Here is a 20,298-nt window from a genome sequence, read left to right as displayed (position 1 = left end):
TGTGTTATTTATTTAGCAGAACGACATTTCCTGTTTAAATAGCATTAATTATTATGAAAGCTATTTAGGCATTTTATATTGTAAAGATATTTATATGCATAATTTTCCATTTTTCTGTGTCGATCGTATATGTCAGAGTTTTGGTGATTTTAGGTAACGGAGATCTCGCCTTGTCTAGGTAACCTAACCTAGACAACATATACTTTTGACATTTCCTCGGTTACCCTTGTGTATCGGTTATCATTCATTGGAGATTGATATCTCCTGGAATTATATTAGCCATTACTAGTCTCGAGTAGAGATTTATGGGTACTCTATCTTCCCTCTGAGAGTAGCCTTAGGCTACAACTCTCTGCGTTGGCCTTGAATTTCGAATTCAGGCATGACTAGCCTAGAGTTTTCTGTCTCATCCCTTAACAGCAGACGGCAAGTTTTGGGATTCGATCAGAACCTCAGAGTATTTAGTCTTTGGTCGGTAGTCGGTCGGCGGGGTGATTGCATTCCCCTGCCGGCTGAGCTGCCGGCGTAGGAGGCTAACCCTCCCTAGATTACACCTGAAGTGGTTGCATGATGCCGCCACCTTCTTCCTGTGGTCTAGTAGACTAGTCCTATGCTCGCAGACCCTAGGCTGTCGAGTAGTATACTCTTGTGGCCTAGGATGGCGCCGGCATTGGAACTCTGTTTCTCCCTTGTTGAGAGGAACGGTATGGACTGCCGTCCCCTTAACTGTATTAGCACCTCCTAAGCTGGAGAATAGAAGATTCTCCTGCCGCTTGGGGTTGTGCCAGTACTGAAACAGAGTTTCTTCAAGGTGTGTAGCAGTACCATCTGAACTCGGTTGAGTCCCTTGTTAGGCTGGAGGAACGTAGAGAGTAGAGGTCCCCTTTTTGTTTTGTTTCATTTGTTGATGTCGGCTACCCCCCAAAATTGGGGGAAGTGCCTTGGTATATGTATGTATGTATGTGTAGGTCCGGCAACATTGCCGGCCCCTCCCATACCTCATATAGGACCTTTTGCCCCCCCCCCCCCCCCTGTTATTTTACGATGGCCGAGCCATTGTCTTTCCTGAGCCGGCGTCCTTCAACCTTACCATTGCCGGAGCCGGCCAGACCCCCTCTCCTCAGCCGACGGCTGTCGGCGACTGACGGCTTCCGGCGGCCATGACGGCTGTGGGTGGGAGGTCCCTTTTGTCTCCAAGGTTCTCCAGTTCTCCCTTGAACTGCTGGCCACAACTTCTGTTGTCAGCGTGTTGCTCTGGCCGGCAGTAGACCGGCACAGATAGGTACTGACTCGCTGCCGGAGGCTGGCCTACAGTGTTAAGCCGGCAATAGTACTGTGGCTAGATGGAAGCCTGAATGTTACATTCTCCCCTTCCATTTGAACTTTCTTTTCGGAGAAAGGCAGTAAAATTAGACTTTTACATCCTTTATTACTGTATACATACACAGTAATAGATAGCCTTCACTCCATGCTTTCTCTCTCTCTCTCTTAACTAGCACGCTAGTTGCTCCGGCAAGAGCTAGCTAATCCGGCAACATGCCGGCTGAACTACAGTATATGTCTATACAGGTAGTCAGTATATTTGCAGTATAGTATATACGGCAGATGGAAAACTAACGTATATATTATACTAGTAGTTATTTCCAATATATCTTGGGTATCCCTGCCCAGGTATTTGCTGAACCCAATCCTATATTGATAAAATAATATTTCATCAATATTCTGATTTGAAATCAGTTTCCATTTACCCTACAATATTACATTTTGTAAAGGGCTGGTGGTGTGACACCTCTAACCCCTAAAGGGGAGAGCCCTTATCCCAGAGTTTCCCTGATCAGGAAACTCCCTGATTTAATATTGTAAGGGAGGTCACAGCAAATAGATTGGTTGGGATACACAAATATATGTCTTTTATCTTTTCTAATCAACATATCTTGGGTACCCCTGTGCGAGCTTCTGCTGGTACCGCTCCTATATCGAAAGAATGGCATTCCTTCGATACTCTGCTGGTGAAATCAGTCCTTCTTACCTCACAGTATTAAGTATAAGGGGGGACAGTGCTTTGTACACTTCCTTACACCTAGGTGTTCAACCCCCTTTTTACCGGGAATTCCCCAGTTGGAGGAATTTCCTTATCTTAATACTGAGGGGAGGTAACAGCATTGGCTCGCAGGGGATACACGGGTATGTCTCCCCCACTATCTCTTTATAGCTTTCTGTCCTAAGCTATTTTTGTCAAAAGATGATTTTTGCAAATTGTTTATCAGTGTGATAATCAATTGAATACTCATTTCTGTTCTCCTTTCCTTACAGGAGGGACACCAGATGATGCATCGCAATCTTTTGCAGTTATAAGAGTGAGTATTTTCACGGACATAATACATGCAGGTTCATGCCCCCAGCAATATTATTTACAAATCCCCAACCCCATCTGAGACCCTCTGACCTGTAAGTAGGCCAGACCTTACTGTCGAAGGTCTCGAAAAACCCAAGTTAATAGAATCTGGTATACAGCTCTTAACATTTACACATTTGGGTGTGAAATTTCCAAAATCTCTCCGAAACCATACCTACCTATTTTACAGCTTCCTAAAGGACATCCTGTCCCCTATCCCTCCTTTCTCCACTCCAGTTCGAGAAGAGGAGATGAGGATGGGGGTACCCCCCCTCCCCCCCTCTCGCTGCCAGTGCATACACGATGGCAGTCTCAAGCTGTCGAACTACGGTTGGTTTGGTTTCAGAAGTTATCACAAAAATGCGGTTCAGTTGCGAACTCGCAAAAATACGGAAACTCTACAGGAATTGGACCGAAGATTTCACTTATTCATTGCGATAACTGGCAATTTAGTGTTCCTTTTAAAGGTTTTTTAAGGTCTTAAAGCTCCCCCAAACCCCCCAACCTTACCTCACAAGGATGGTAAGGTTGCAGACACTAACGCCACTAATGAATCTGAGCAAAACTCGAACCCCCGACTGGCAAACACCAGGCAGATACATTACAATCAGGCCACACCTTGTAGTGATGACAACGATGGCAGTCATTGATTCACTATCACATCTGACTCTGCCGCCGATAGACGGCAGTGTGTGCCCTTGGTCACCACCCAGCCAATAGCCGAGTTGGTATGCCTTCAATCGGCAGCCCGCCGATAACCAGCAGACTGCCGACAGCCCGAAGGGTCGCCAATGGTTCAGAGGGCTACTGACTATGCGTATAGTTTTCACCACTACCCACTCACATCGAATACTGACTAGGATGGTGTGACTTCTGTCAGTGACCCGCTGACAGCCGACAAGTCACTGACATGCCGAAGAACTGCTAGCCATATCGGTACTGAAGTACTGTGCCAGTTAACTTACCCCCAAGTACTAGCCTTGATGGTAATATGCCAGTTGTATAGGTGTATACATACCCTGTACATCAGTAGTATAGGACCATATCACAGACAGAAATCTTTGGTACATAACCATACAATAGAATTATTTTCCAGTACCCTGTGCTTCTAAGCACAATCTCTTGCTGAGACCTACCTGATTTGGGGGATCCACTCACCCCCCCTTTTTCTTATGCCGACTCATCATCAGCCTTTTTGATTCTCATTATTACTTCCCTGGATGTAGGCGCTGTTTACGCTACTCTATCCTTATGGGCTATAATCTTCCATCGGGCCCTTCTTAAAAGGGGATGCCCTAGAATCAATAATTAGGAAGGCCGCAGCAGTTGGTTGGAAGGATTCACACGTATGTGTGTCTCCTATTCTTTTCCAGCGTACTTATCCTAAGCTTTATACAATAGAAAGGAATCTTCTATTACAGTGAAACACTGAGAAGCTGATATAGGCAAATGGTCAGGTATGACCTTAAAGGAGGACAGAAAGGTTTCTTAGTTCTCCTTGGGATGTTAAACAGCATCCCACAGTTACAATGACCGTTGTTCCACAGACGGTCGGATATGTACACCACCTGATCATGCGAAGCAAACAGACTCTTCTGGTAGGAGGGAAGTTCCTCCTGGATTGCTGGACCTTCGATCTTTGGGTTCAAGGCCTAACCAAGATGAGACTAGAATGGAAATGGACATACCTCCACCATCCTTTCCTCAACTCTTCCTACATTCCAAATCCCCTGGAAGGGTGTACCTTAGAGCATACTAGCGGTAAGGAAAGTAGAGTCCATCGATTTCCAAGGAAGGCTGTTTAGTGTTCACGTGAAAAACTCGAGTCATTCTGGACTTGGCGCCACTCAACAAGTTCCAATAAAACAGCAAGTTCAGAATGTTAATCCTTCTGAACATAAGGACCTTATTCAGTAAGGGGTGTTGACAGACCTGAAAGATGTCTATCGGCAACTTCCAGTCAGTCGCCCCCTCCCCTTCTACCTAGGATCCAAGTTACAGAACACAACATATATCCTAGACAAGATTCTCGTCGGACTAGATTCAGTCCTAGGATCTTTACGGAATTAGCAGACACAGTCAAGCGAAACCAAGCCTAGAAAGTTCAGGAAACAATGGCCCTAGACGACAGGCTGGGGTGGGCAGCACCCGAAACAACTGTCTATGCGCATCCATGGAATTGAATTGTATATAGGATTTAGGCATTAAGCCAAGCACTGGGGCATCAAAGGCCATTCAGAGCTATATAACGAAAATCATTCAATCATATCTGTATACTCACACCATTTACTGTAGTATCATTTTAACCTTTAATACAAATCGCAACACTTTCATACAATAAAATCTAGATGTGAAATAAATAGGGATTAAAAGAGTAAAATAAATAAATTAATAAAATCAATTATAGCTCGTAATATAACCCAATACTGTACTTTGTATAAATTTTCTCAAGTTCAGGGTATTACAGTTTTCCCCCCAGTATATCTCTTAAAGGTTTGTCCTGGAGTAAATGTGTCCTCCTCTGAAGATTAAAAACAGGACAATCGACTAAAATATGTTTAACATCCATTTTCACTTGACAGGTATTACAAAGAGGGGCCTGTCTCCCTTCCCCACTCTTCATTAAATAATTGTGCGTTGCATGTGTATGGCCAATACGCAGCCTAGTTAAAATAATGGTATCCCTCCTACTTGTATTGATAAAAGATGACCATTTATCCACCAATGGGTGGATTTGTTTCAATTTTGTATTGGTGGTCAGTTCAGACCATCGAGCCTGCCACTTATTTTTACAGTAAAGATGAATCTCACTTTTAAGATCTTTGTAAGGAATACTCAAGGGGGATGGATTACTTAGCCCTGAAGCTTCCTTTACTGCCTTATCTACTGTTTATTTCCATCCACCCCAACATGGGCAGGGACCCAACAGAAGTGAACACTGATACTCTTCCTAGACTGCAGAAGTACTAACCAGTCCTGCACCTCTTATACTAGATGATGGCCTGGCATAATTTGTTTTAATGAGAGTAAAACACTATTGGAATCCATAAAAATTGTATAAAAACTATTGTGGTTGCCATTTTTAAAAATATGTTGGTCTGCGAGAATTATTGCGTACAGCTCAGCAGTAAATATTGAACAAGAGGATGGGAGTTTCCTTCTAATAACTATATCCCCCACCAAAGCTGCACTTCCAACTCCTGCAGCCAATTTGGAGCCATCTGTAAAAACATGTTTCCCATGATGTTGAGCAGCATGATTTAAAAACTCACTTTTCATTACCCTACTAGGTAAGGTATTTTTCCCTCCTGCCATAAAACATACTTTAACAGGTGGATTACACTAAGGAGGAGACTTGGGATATCCTACCTCTGCTGTCTGTGCTGTTAACAAGCTTACTTCTCTAGCATCATTTTTCAGCTGTACTTCCAAAGGCTTGGGCACTCTAGATCTGTTAGGAGCCCGATCTAAAGGCGCCCTAACATATTTATAGTTAGGATTATTTCTCACAGCAAGGGACCTAGCTAAAAACCTCAAACTCAACTCCTCTCTGCGAATGGAAAGGGGAGGTATGCCAGAATCAACATAGAGACTGTCAATGGGAGATGTTCTGTAAGCACCTGTGCAGATGTGAAGCCCAGCATTGTGAACAATATCAAGTTTTCCAAGTAAAGTCTTTGTAGCTGACCCATATATTTGGCATGCATAGTCTAACTTGCTCAGACACAAAGATGTATAAATTCTAAGCAAAGTTGTTCTATCAGCACCCAATCAAAATGCGATACCACTTTCAGAATGTTCAGTGACTTATCAACCCTGATAGATAGGTCATTTATATGGGGACCAAATGTCATTTTCTTGTCGAAAATGACTCCAAGAACCTTGACACTATCCTCATATGGCAAAATACAATCATTTAAGAAAAGGGTGGGGATCTCTTCCCTTTTACGAGTACGAGTAAAGCGAATGGCTTTGGTCTTCTGAGGAGAAAACATGAATCCACGAGAATTTCCCCATGCGGAAGCAGCATTTATTGCAATTTGAAGATTTTGGCATGCTTGTAGTGCAGATGATCCACTACAATAAATTGCAAAGTCATCGACAAATAGTGATCCTTGTATGCCAGGAGGTATGTGACTAATGAGACTATTAATAGCAACAGCAAACAAGGTCACACTCAATACGCTGCCTTGGGGGACACCTTCTTCTTGCATGTAGGATGAAGATAGTTCTGACCCTACTCTCACTTTAATTGAGCTGTTTGATAAAAATTTTTCAATAAAAGAGAACATATGTTCTCCTATACCCCACGAGGCCAATTGCTTTAAAATACCACCCCTCCAGGTGGTGTCATATGCCTTTTCGAGGTCAAAAAAGACACCCACCACCTGGTTTTGGTTAGAAAAGGCATTTGAAATTTCCCTTGATAACATCAGCAAAGGGTCTAGAGTACTTCGGTTCTTCCTAAAACCAAACTGTCTGTTAGATAAAAGATTTTTTGATTCTAGATACCACACAAGTCTGTTGTTGATCATTCTCTCAAATAGTTTACATATGCAACTGGTCAAGGATATGGGCCTATAACTAGATGGCAGTTCTGGGTCTTTACCAGATTTGTGGCCTGGAATTACAATTGAAGTATGCCAGGAATCAGGAGATGTATGGGAAGCCCATAGACCATTAAAGGTTTCTAATAAAAATTCCTTGGTATCCACTGGAAAATGTGATATCATTTCATACTGGATGCCATCCTCACCTGGGGCAGTTAAAGAAGAGCTAGAGATAGCATTTTGCATCTCTTCCATACTAAAAGGCAGGTTAAAAGCTTCAGTATTTGAAGAAGCAGGAGGAACAACAGATGTTGAAGCTCTAATTTGTTGAAATGCTGGGGAATAGTTGTCAGCACTTGATACATGGGCAAAGTGCTTAGCAAGAACCTCTGCTACATCTTTGGGGTCAGATATACATTTATTATTTTCCTTTAATATTGGTAGAGGCTTAGGGACGAATTTGCCTTGAAGTTTTCTAATCTTGTCCCATATTTCCTTAGGAGTTTTGGTATTAATATTAGATATATATTTCTTCGTAGATGCTCTCTTTGCTTTTTTAAAAGTTCTTTTTTGTTTGGCACAGGCTCTACGCTATTCTATCTGCTACATAGTTTGTTCTCAAGTATCTTCTGAAGCAAGTTCGGGTCACTTTTCTTGCGTTGGCACATTCTTTACTCCACCAAGGAACTACAGAGCGATGAGGTAAACCGCACGTTTTAGGTATAAACTTGCTAGCATTATCATCAATAATATTTTCAAGATGTTGATAGGCATGCACTGGAGATGTAAATTCATCATACTCTTTAATGGTGTGTGAACAGTTTTCATAAGCTGTCCAGTCTGCCTCGTCTATCTTCCATTTTGGTGGACACTGAGAAGGAAGATTATGGACATAATTTAACATTATTGGCCAATGGTCACTGCCATGTAGGTGTTAATTTACTGACCAAAGGTAGTCCAATCGAATGGATGAGGAACAGATTGACAAATCAATGGCTGATGTAGAGTTGTGGAATACATCATACCTAGTTGGAGAACCATCATTCATTAGTATTACATCATTGTTGTCGATTAATTCTTCAACAAGATTACCCCATCTATCGCACACATTTCCACCCCATAAAGTATGCTTTGCATTAAAATCACCCATTAAAATAAAAGGGGCAGGAAGCTGATTGATCAGGTCTTGGAGGTCAGAAAGTCTAAGCCTTCTTGGATTATCAGCATGATCTAAGAGGAAAAGTTCTAAAGATGGTTCAATATATAGCGAGCATAAAGTAATTTTTTTTCCGATAATAAGTTCTACTGCACATGCCTGTAGTGGTGTATTGAGTAGGATTGTTTAAAATTTTACAGATTTGTGAATAATAAAACCTGTACCACCTGGAGCTCTTGCAGCTTGCAAAGGAGGGGATCTACAAAAATGATAATTGAGTCCAGGATTAAATGGTTTGTCACTGATCTTGGTTTCATTACCTTCGTGTCTGAGTCCCTGGTTAAAGTTTTTATTTGCTCAATGCTAGTACTTAGACCTCTGCAATTCCACTGGAGGATAGACATTATCTTTTGTTATTATTTTTCTTTGTCTCATTTGTCTTTTGGGACTTTTCATATGAAGCCATGTAAGGCTTGGAGATGGAAGGCTTTACTAGGCCACCACTCTTCTTTTCTTTCTTTCTAGTATCTTTATACAAGTCAACCTTAGGATCATGAGCAGTAGGGCACTTACCTGATTTAGATGAAGGTGAGGATGATGGGGACCTTTTCCTCTTTGGAAGATCTTGTTTTCCAATCTCCATCAAATCAGGTAGAGATTCTGCCTCTGACAATACATTTGAGGTGGTGGAAGCCACATTGGCTTCCTTGGAGGATTGTGCTAGAACTTCAACAGTTCGAGCACTTAACCCAGAAGGCTGGGCTACTACCTCTAGGGGAGATGTTCCTATCGGTGACATTACTTTTGGTGTGTTGGAAACCATATTGACCTCTTTGGAGGTTTGTGCTCTGGCTTTTATAGGCTGAGCACTTGACCCAGATGGCTGGGCTACTACCACTAAGGGAGATGCACCTGACGGGCCAGGTGCTACCACTGGTCCCCCTGTGGTAGTAAGGGGTAGTTGATTATAATCTTTTGGTGGCATCTTAACCGTGCGAGCAAAATTAAGTTGCCGATTGAGTAAATGCTTTGCATAACCTACACTGATATGTTCAGCATTTGCTTTCAAGATTGCAGCTTTTTCTTTCTTGTATTCTCTAAATCTTTCATCATTTGATTTATGATGATCTTTACAGTTTGCACAGGTTGTATCTCTGTTGCATTGGCCATGTTCTAACGAAGAACAGTTAATACAGATCTTCGTATTATTGCAGTACCGGGAAGGGTGAACGTACTTGAAACAATTATAGCATTGTAAAGGCCTAGGTCTATATTCTCGAACACGTACCCTTTCTTTCTCAATAATTATATGATCTGGTATAACAGGGGTTTCAAATGTTAAAACTACCATGCTTGTTTGAGGGATCTTACTTACTTTCCAAACATTAGCAGGGCACATGTCCAGAATTTCTGGTTCTGAAAATTCATATAGATCTTTATCAAAAACTACTCCTTTACCATAGCTGAAGCTCATATGTGGTTTAATATCCTTAATAGGATCAATTTCTGCAATCTTCATGCCACAAAGCATGTGAGCTTGAGTATCTGATTTTGCATTAATCAAAACAGATTGCTTACCGTATCTGCTAATATCCTTACTTTTAATTAAACCAACTTTTTTTTTGTATAAATTTACTAATATTATAATAAGTTATAATTATCTATCTTCCCAGAAGAAATTATCCATGTTGGGGGCTTGGGGGTTCTTACTTCTGGATGTCTATGCTCTATTTCTTTTTCCATCCATTCTTCTGGTTTATATACCTTTAGGTGTCTTGGTGCTTTATCACATAGAGCCCCAGAAATCAAACAATTGTCAATTTTTATGCTCTCTAAATTTTTATTTGCTTCTAAAGCAATCTCAAAACTTGAAAATGATACCCAAGCTTCCCAAAAGCCTTTAATACCATTAAGCTCCATTAAGATTTCTTTGATTGCCCCAAATCTACAGAAGGCTTCATGAATTATGTCATAGCTACAACCAATTGGTATGTTTTTTAAGTGGAGAATTTTCAGATTTTTTGTTGGATCTGGTAATGAGCCAGAACCAGAGAGTAAAGTATTACTGTTATTACAAGAATCATTTTCCACCAGTGCCGATAAATTGTCTTTAATAACACTGGTCAGAGAAGTATTGTTGGAGGAATCCTTTTTATTGCCGAGGTTGTCAACAGAGCTTTCCTTATTTAAACAAGCAGAAGTCGTCAACGGTGTCTGGGGTTCGCCATTTGATCCAGGGGTACGCGGAATATTAAGTTTACACATTAATTATTTTTTGGGGGGGAGGGAAGGGGTCATAATAACAATGAAAAAAACCAATGGAAAAAAAATAAAGTTTAAGGGAGAGAAAATATTACAACTGTCTGAAATTCCAAAGACGACATCGTTAGCCGTCCCTGGAATTAATTTCTCCACCAATGACACCTGCGAAAGCTGCTTACCAAATGTCCACTTCCTACCCTACCACAAAGGGATGGTACCACTATGATTAGAGTGGCTCAAGTGTATGCCAAACCCACTTGATGGGACTGAGAGCATTTCAAGAATACAATCCTCCCCACTCTAATCATAGTGGCAGGCAAACCGGACAGAATGCCGAGAGTCCTATCTCTATGAAACCGCCAACCCCTGGAATCTGAAGGCCAAATTTTCCTACGAGATAGTTCCGCGTGCCAGTATGGGAATACTGACACTCCTAGGTGTCCAAACATTTTCGGGCAGTTGGCAAGACCACCACAGCTCCCACAATTGATTTTAAAATAAAAACCGATCCTGGATACAATGTCCCCTCTAAAAAGCCTGGACAGTGAAATGGGTAAGAGAGTTTTGACAGCAAGGTTGGAGACAGCTGATAATTATGAAGGAGGAATAAGCAATAAGAAGTAATGGAAAAAGAATGAGAGAAATTCCCCAGTTCGAGAGCCCTCTTGCCCGTCACAAGCCTTCAGCACGGGAATGATATGCCGTGCTGAAGCCCGATGACTTCATCAAGGCATTCTCTCATTAAGAGGGTGCGCATCCATGGAGATGATCTGGCCCCGGAACATCGGGGATGCAAAATAACTTCAAGAAGTCTCGATTCTCTCCAGCTCAGGGGCTTCAATGTTTTTAACAAATCATTGAAACCTGGGTCACCCTAACGCTCCTTTCCCTTGGGGATGTAAAAGGAGATCACAAGGTCTGTCAAGAGACTATTGTAATCAGTCAGGATTCCATGATGCTAACAGGGAGGAGTTTTGAACTCTCTCCAGTTCAAGATAATGACAGACCCAGTGCTACGTGCACAGCTGTAAGATGCGTTAAGAGGCTGGAGAAGATACGCATCAAACGCTCAAAGAGATCTAATAGGACCAATGATGGTCATTCCCTCTTCGCTTACTCTACAATGACCAAAGGCCACGGGCCTATAGGCCATTTTAGCCCTGTAATGGGTGGAGAAGCTCTCTCTACAGATCAGACCACCTCAGGCTGATCTGGGGCATCGAAGTGATAATGAGGCGTCGAAACTGTCGAGGATAAGGGACGTCTCATTTCATTAGGGAATGTTAGCCATCCCTTCCTTAAGGGAATGGCACCTATCAGCAGCTCTTTTATAAATGATCCGCAAGGTGACAACGGATGCTCTTCTCGGGTTCAACCCAATAGTTGGAATGGTACACGGACGCAGACCCATTCCCTCCCAGATGGGAACAAGTCCCCGAGCTGCAGATCGTTCTCTTCATCACGAGCGTCATCAAGATACTATCGATATATAGCCCCATACGAGGATCCTCTAGTGGAGGTAACAGACATCATGTCTCTAGAATATAAGTGATGGACTTAAAAATTCCTGTTCAGCCCATCAAATTTCCTCCGGAAGGCCCTCTACATGCTGAGACCCTTCCAGGGAAGAGGGGCTCTATTGGCTCCCAGGTAGCCCAAGAACACCCCGTTCCCTGTAATGAAGGAACTGAGGCCAAGGCTAGTCCTAGTTATGCACCTACGATTATCCAGGAGGTTAGGAAGTTTTCTGCCTTCTATTTATCACAGTACACCTGATCCCTTCATCTTATGAATTCCTTGCCCTTAATGGTTAGGAAAAAGACTGGGATCTCAAAAGGCAAAATAGAATTCCTAGAAGAATAAAAGTCTGGTCAACTAGAAGACAATACGAGTCTTCTTGGGAAAAGTAAGTTGCTTTGTAAAGCAAAAGGGACTGAAAGCAATCTCCTGATCTTCTGCCTGTCCTTCTCTGTCCACCCCAATATTCAAGGTCTGGCGGCCAACAGCACGATGGCCTTTGAGAAAGAAGGCAGTGTATCCTTGGATACTATGAGAAGTCTAGTTCTTCGGCCTTGTCCCCATATAAACCCTTGAGTAAGCACCAAGGGTATGGCCGACTTTGCGAGAGAGGTCACTTTATTGGATCTTTGGATCCATGGACCAATATCTATGTGCAAGTCAGTCCCGACTAGACCTCTTCTATATGCCCTTTCAATGGATCTGACGAATGAAATCTTTAATAAGATTCCGAAAACATGTGCAGGCTTAGGCCTGCAGTGCCACTAAAGCCCATCTCATGGTCTTTGGACAAAGTCCTACATTATGCCTCACCAGTGAACAATGAGGATTGTTCCCTCAAGGATCTAACCTATAAGGTTATTTTTTCGGTTCGCTATAGCCTCTGGGGCTAGAGTTAGTGAAATAGTGGCCCTATCTAGGGATGAGGGCCACATTAAGTGGGAGAACTGCATCTCTTTTCTGATCCAACCTTTCTCACTAAGGACGACCTACCCACTAAGAGGTGGGGTTCCTGGAGAATCTGCCCTCTGAAGGAAGATGTCTCTCTAGGTCTGCTAGAGTGTCTAAGGTCTATCTTCATAGAACTTCAGACTTCAGGAGAAACAGCTCTTTACAGGAGAAAACTTTGGATCAAACTATCCCTACAACTGAGGGCGAAGCTCACCTACCTTATTCGCGGAACGGATCCTAACAGTACTCCTGCAGATAAAGATCCGAGAAAAGTAGCTTCATCACTGAACCTTTCAGTGTGTGGACTTCAGCCTCTTCACTCATTTACTGATCGGAGGTTGTCCAGTGTGTCTTACAGACACTATGCTAAGCAAGTCTATGGATTGAAGCATTATGTGGTGGCGGCAGGTGCTATTTTGGACCCTGTTGTCTAGCTCTGCGATGAACAGTAAATTGATTGGGACTATCAATTAAAAGGAGAAGGGGTCAGCATTTTTTGTGTGACCTCCCTTTGAATAAGTGTTGCCAAGGTAACACCAAATCTGTTCAGAATCTCAGGTGTGAAATTATACGGATACCACTAGTGCCGTGTGTACATAGTACACAGTGTGGTTAGACTATTTCATGTACAGAAATTATAAAGAAAAGTCTTGTTAAAAGAGCTTTTCTTCAGTCTGAGAGTGGCACTCATCATTTTCCCCTTTCAAAAAAGGGAACATTAATTTCTGTGTATGTCTCTTGTATAATTTCCTTATCATGCTACATTCTTCAAGCATGTAGTCATTTATTAGGAATAAATGTCTATTAAAATGCAATTGCGTCCTAATTCGCCCAACAATTGCATGTTTAAGATGCCAGAGTTCCTTGACTTACTCGTGTAAGTATTACTCATATCATTGTATGCTTACAAACAACGGATGAGGACACTGATATTGGTTCCGCAATATATACAATCCTTGAGTCCGTTTGTATTCTCAGTGTATACTTATGTTTGTTCATACAATATATGCTACCTTGAGGCCCCTTTTCTAATGTCTAAAAATGACTCTTCCCTGCAGGGGGGCAGGAAGCACTAACATTGTTATGCTTAGTGATAATGACTGATAACAGTAACGTCATTTGTCTCAATTGGCCCTTTTGGCCGTAGAAATATTATCCCAAGGTTAAGGCACTGATGAAAATCCACAAGATACATTAATTCTCTGGTATGCTTCCATCAGGACGTCATGGCTTGAGCCCAAAAAACGGATTTTGAGCGAAGCGAAAAATCTATTTTTGGGTGAGATGGCCATGACATCCTGATGGACCCACCCTTCTTTTCTATGAAAAGATCTTACGGTTTCCCCCCTTTGAACTTCTGTATCTGTAGCACCATGTTCAACGCTACAAGGAATGACCGCTAGAGGGAGTGGGTGCGGTTGTGATACGACAGTAGTAGGAGAACCAGGTTAACCTCTATTGCGGCTACCCTTCTAATTCTGCCATGTATCCCCCTCGAAGCGTAAAGGCTATTCGGGGTGCAGATTGCCATGTGGCGTGTCAAGAATACGTCCCCTGATTATATACGATACCCTTGAGAGTAATCTTAAGGGTACTCGCGCCAGAAGTTAGAATTCTGTGAAACCTATGGTTTGATTCTCTGAAAATATCACTGTAGTCATATATATCCTTGGGAAGCTACTAAAGGAACCTTCCATCAGGACGTCATGGCCATCTCGTCCAAAAATAGATTTTTCGCTTCGCTCAAAATCCGTTTTGAAGCCCTCTAGGTTGCTATCATAGGTTTAAAGGTTAACTAATTATATAAATAAAAAGTAATGGAGTATTCAGTTTGGTTAAGTTGAGGAATTTATCAGTAACTAGAACTAATAATATTCAAACATTCTTGTTTGCATTTCTATAATAAGAAACTTTAAAATTCAGCCAATGAAAGTATAAGTTTCAGCTTATTCCTGTACAGAACTTCAAATTTAAGGTTTGATTTATCCATAGGCATTTTATCATGTTTTTTAGCTCTTTTGATATTGATAGTGTTACAGTATTGAAAGAGTTGATGCTGTGAACCTTTTTTTAAAGTTTTTGCTCAAGATCTTGCATGTAAACATTTATTTCTGTCTGCCCTGGCATCAGGAAACTAATCTGTAAACTGTAGCTGTTTCTGCCTTGCACAACAACTGATTTCCTTGATGATGGATCTGTGGTTGGGATAATGTGCAAGGTTGAGAACACCCTTCATGACCAAAATGGTCTTGATGGGTGGCCAGTCTGAGGAATCTATAGTTTATAGCCGAGTGGAGGCCCAAACCGACCCAGAGAATGAACTGTTTTATGGAGGTTTATCCTGAAGGGTTTGAATGCTTCATTGAATTGCAAGGGTTCTATAAGAATATTTTTGCCCAAGAGGCTTAAATGTTATGGTGGGTACGCATCAACAGAGAGATGGTTTTCAATGATTTCAGAAGTAACTAGGACAGCTGAATTTACCATTTGGCAGATCTTTCTCTATTGTTGATCCTATCCTGTTTGGTGGATAGTTGTCTGCTGGATCATGAAGGCCTGCACAGTCCTAGATATATTACTGAGTAAGCCTTTCTTTAAGGAACTTCACGAATTTGCAAAGACTAAATTGGCAGAGTCGTCAAGGTTTTGAATGCCTGTGATCCAGAAATGGTTAGAGTTAAAGCTGCTGTCATTCTTTAAGGACCTGTTTCCTCAATTCTTGGTCGTCAAAGCCAAGGACAACGAACGCTTTTCCAAGACTTTCTTTTCAGAGGAGAGAGTTCCTTGCTCAGTGGCAAGCTTTCCATCCATGTTGGCAGTAGTACAGGAGGCATCCTTCAAAGAGACTTTTATCTAAAAGGCTTTATCCTTTCCTCCCCAGTGTGCCTTCAATGTCCCTCAGGGTGGAGGGAAACTACAACCTTCTTTGGGGGTGTTCCACATTTTTCTGGATGTTTCCATATACAAGAAAGGAAGGAAGAATAAAGGTCATGGTTTTTGTCCCTTTTGGAGTTGATAAAACAAGGGACCCAAACAATGAATGCCTTTGGGGGCTGTCTCCATTGCTTTAAAAAAAATTTGACATTTTCTTTGGGAGGTAGACTGTATACAATGGTCTCAAAAGGTCTAGGCAGCTTGTTGAAAACTACATGGCTCCTCTTCTTTCAACTCAAAACCCCTGAATTCTGCTCTTTGTCTGCAAATTGCTGGAGAAGGGAGTTGTAGAGGAGTGGATCTAACTATTAAGTTCAATGGCCAACTTTCCAGTGTTCACAAGCACTTAACCAGAAGAAGAGCGACTCCTGATCTCTCTTAACTGAACCCTAAAATGACAATGTACGCCAATTACTAACCCAAGGCAACTGGATTTATACTATTGATCTCAGACATTTCACAGCATGTCACTACAGGTTTTGGCTAGGGAAAGTGTTTATGTTGAGAGTAATGCCATTCAACTAATGTATAGCTTCCTGGAGGTTGGAAAAATTGGCCAAGAGAATAATCTTGTATAACTAATTATGGCATTAAAGTTCTTCAGGGGCTAAGAATTTTCTTTAAACCTTTATCCTCCTAAATTTTCGGTCAAAGAACACTATACTGTATATATCAGATCAGCGCCCAAGCCCCCTTCTCCATCAAACTATGGACAGGGAGGGATAACCTCATTGGCAAGACCCATCCTGAAAAAAGAATATTAAGGCATAGGCACGTACTCTTAACGTTGGACTTTCATAGCTTGAGGTATAAAGTTTAAAGGTCGCTCCTAAATGGCAGCAGCACGGTAGTGACAGTGCCCTAGAGACTAAACCATGTATACATATGATCAGCACCCTCTCCTTCCAAGCTAGGATCAAGGGGTGCTAGGCAATGGCTGCTGATGACTCAGCAGGTAGACCTATAGGCTTCTCCAAACCCCCCATCCTTAGCTTGCAAGGATGGTGAGGTTGCAGGCACTACAAGAAACTGTACAGCTTGAAAGGGACTCGAACCCCAGTCTGGCAAATAGCCAGGAAGGGAAGTTTTTTAACAGACCATCACAACCCTAAATCCTGATTTAGGGAATAAGGAATAAACTCATAGTATTTGAAGCTTCAAATTATGTTCAACCAATAAGAGCCTCTGTATATAAAAAAGTCTTGATATAGAACTATATAAAAATAAATTTCACCTTGCAAAATACTCAGACAGTGACTGAATAATGAATGAAAAATAATGATAGTGATAGGGAGGGAATGCCTTTCACTACCACTAATAGCTGGCATCTCTTTCCAGCCAGAATAAAGAATTTTACCAAAGTCAATTGGCAATTTTCTTATTCTCAAGCTTTTCATTAAAGAATTAATAGCTCATGAACTGTAAGTAATTTAACTAATATGCTAGGTCATAAAATATAAATGATCACATCTTAGCCTCATAATTAATGAATAAACATTTACAAATCCACCATAAATTTGTATCTCATGCTCCAAGTGAAACCCATTCAATCAAACAATAGCTCTTTAAAAAGTTACAGTGTAGTAATACAAAGTGAACCCGTCAGCAAAGAAAGAAAGAAAGGAAAAGGTAAACTTAAATATGTACTTGCTTTTAACACCTTCCAGCATTTATGTACCAAAACTGCTTGAGGATTTATAAACTTTCAATAATATTGCAAAGAAAACTGAAGAATATTGTAGTGTTTATGCTGTAATGGAAGTGTCTTTAGATTATTTACAGATGAAATGTATTACAATGACCACATTTTGTTGGTCAAAAGTCAGAGAGTAATTACAAAAAAGGTTGTCAATGTGTAAAAGTCTTTTGTCAATGTTGAATGTTAATAGCTTTGAAGGCTGTCCACAACAAAATGCATAATACATCATTATCAATAGTAAAGATAATTGGTACTGTACTTGATAGTGACATTGGGCTTTTAAGTATTTCAAGTATCTGTAAATGATTAATGATCATTGCCCTGTACAATTTTCTTATATTGATTAATTGACTTCATCCAACAGTCTGTAGGATAAATTTCAGAGAAACAAATATTACTAAACTACAAAGTCAACTCTACTGTAAATGTTCAAGTCAGTGTTCTGGTCAGTGTTCTGGTCATCTTGTCATAGTCCTTTATTTGTTCACAACCCTGGAAAACAAAACCAATTCTTGAATTCAACGACATTTTATTTGACAGTAAATGACTGTGTGGTGTCTGTAGAACATCTACAGCCAAAGTTATAAAAATGTCTGTACATCATGATATTAGATTACATAGTGTAATGCAATATAATTTGTGTACATTTGGTAATGTTGGTGTTCTTAAATAGAAAAAACTCCACAATTTGGAAAGCAGACAGAATTAGAAGTATAGATTAATTTAATATTAAAACAAAACATTCAGCACAAAAACTAATGAATTGGAATAATGTATGATGTATGCTTGACAATTTGAACTTGAACAGTGAATGTAGCAATTGGTTCTTTGTTGAAAATATGAGACAGGATAGTAAACATAAGACAGTGTTAGTATGTGTATGACTGCATGAATTTCCTTAAACATAGACTCCCAACTACTGTATTGCACCTTTTCCTTTACAAGCACCAAGATGCTTACTCCTGATTTTTCTTCATGTTCTTCATAATGAGGCGATTGAATTGGTACATACAATACTTGAAAACCCATGTTGAGACGAAGTTCTCCACAAAGTGAGCCTGAAAATGAGAAAAGGGTTTTAGTTGCGCTGGTATCTATCCAGCAGAAGTTTTATATCTTAATGAAGTCTTAAGCACATTCTGAATTGAGAAATGTAGGATTTTTATACTTTTCGTATTAGTCTTAAGCACATTCTGAATTGAGAAATTTATGATTATACTTTTCATATTAATCTTACACATTATTAATTGAAAAATGTGGGATTTTTATACTTTTCATATTAGTCTTAAGCACATTCTTAATTGAAAAATGTAGGATTTTAATGTTTTTCATATTAGTCTTAAGCAGATTCTGAATTAAGAAATTAGGGTAGAGCACAATAAATTTAAAAATATTTATTAATGAGTAATTAAAGGTACAAATTACTTAAAATTGCCTGATGTTTGAAAAATTTATGGTTGAGGATTTGTGTTAAAATGTTTAGCAGAAAATACAGAATCGTACTTATAGATCTATTTTTTGGGGATAATATTTGAAAAAACAAAACTAGTACTGTATAAACTTTGCTATATTTTACAAAGATATATAATTTGTGTAAATCCCCTTGTATGAAACATGTTATAAATATTATGCTAAAAACAGTTTTCCATATTAGAAATATTGCACTTGATTGTTAAACACCTTAGTATAAACTACTTAAAATATCTTGATTAAACCTTACCTGAATGCCGTGGACCCAGTATCCACTTGTTCGGGGTATATAACCCAATGTACTGAGCGAATGAGTTTTCCATATTAGAAATATTGCACTCGATTGTTAAACACCTTAGTATAAACTACTTAAAATATCTTGATTAAACCTTACCTGAATGCCGTGGACCCAGTATCCACTTGTTCGGGGTATATAACCCAATGTACTGAGCGAATGAGTCACAAACGTTCTAGCTGTTGGTATCAAAATACCTAGAAAAAAAAAAAAAAGTAAAATTTTGAAAAATTTCACAACCTCATTGCTTATTTTTCTTTATATACTGTAAATGAAATGTTTGAAAATAATCCAAATAATTAAAACAGAAAGAATACCAAGTATTAAAACAAAAATTTAAACTCCTAAGCTGACATTTTATATCTAAAGTGATATGATGTAATGAATTATCTAATTGTTAACATAACAGCCAAAGCAGAGCTTTCATTCTTTTTTTTTGTATTTTCAATGTCAGAGGAGTGATGGGGTGAAAAATATTGTGCATGTCGTGATTTTATACATAGGACACATTTAGTTTCATCTAATCCAGACTATTATTATGCATAATCTTATATCCAAAATCCTTCTAGGTTATTTGTGCTGTTTCTGAAGGGAATCCGTAGTCTCTCGCCAAACTTGTACTCTTGATCAACAGAGCTCTAAACCAATGTCGTGGAGTTTTTGAGACCCAGTTGTGCTGTTAACAGCAGCTTTACACTCGTACCCCGGGTACAGTATTTACTTTGTTGAGAAATGCTATAATGAAATTTCCTTTTCACTAAAAAATCATTTCAGCCCTTTTTCAATTAAGTATATGCCATGAAGTATTTTCTTCAGTTACCAATTACTTTCCAATTGTAAATGTGGTCTCGAATTGCATGTTTTGAAAGGTACAGTATTGCTATCTCTTAATCTTTTATCATTTAGAAACTAGCTCTTTCACAATGTCTGCTTCATTTCAGTCTGTGATTTCAAGATTTTGTGCAGTACATGATTTTACTGTTGAATCTCTCCAGCATATAGCTAACAAATTGTTACCTACTGTGTCTACTCAGTCCTCAAGCTAATTTAATTATAGAAGGGTATTCA

General features: G+C 40.0%; 1 protein-coding gene and 1 long non-coding RNA gene across 6 annotated transcripts in view; one reads left to right on the top strand and one right to left on the bottom strand.

Annotated features, from left to right (window-relative positions):
- Window positions 1-20,060, top strand: part of LOC137619655 (uncharacterized) — a 52,801-nt gene extending 32,741 nt beyond the window's left edge. Inside the window, exon 5 of one of the 4 annotated variants that reach the window (XR_011039947.1) lies at window positions 19,800-20,060. This is a non-coding gene — a long non-coding RNA (uncharacterized lncRNA). The remainder of the gene's footprint in view (window positions 1-19,799) is intronic. The other 3 variants (XR_011039946.1, XR_011039948.1, XR_011039949.1) reach the window with 3 other exon arrangements.
- The window catches only part of LOC137619654 (inactive hydroxysteroid dehydrogenase-like protein 1), a 210,752-nt gene that overhangs the window by 24,716 nt on the left and 165,738 nt on the right, over window positions 1-20,298 (bottom strand). For both annotated transcript variants that reach the window (XM_068349882.1, XM_068349881.1), the window contains 2 exons: window positions 19,330-19,427; window positions 18,426-18,523 (listed from right to left, as the gene is read on the bottom strand). In XM_068349882.1, coding sequence (XP_068205983.1) covers window positions 18,426-18,523; window positions 19,330-19,427 — 196 coding nt within the window. The remainder of the gene's footprint in view (window positions 1-18,425; window positions 18,524-19,329; window positions 19,428-20,298) is intronic.

This window comes from Palaemon carinicauda, chromosome 26 (genome assembly GCF_036898095.1).
Source record: "Palaemon carinicauda isolate YSFRI2023 chromosome 26, ASM3689809v2, whole genome shotgun sequence".
Lineage (NCBI taxonomy): Eukaryota > Metazoa > Arthropoda > Malacostraca > Decapoda > Palaemonidae > Palaemon > Palaemon carinicauda.
Note: the sequence above shows the minus strand (reverse complement) of the source record. Positions and strands in the feature narration are given on the sequence as shown.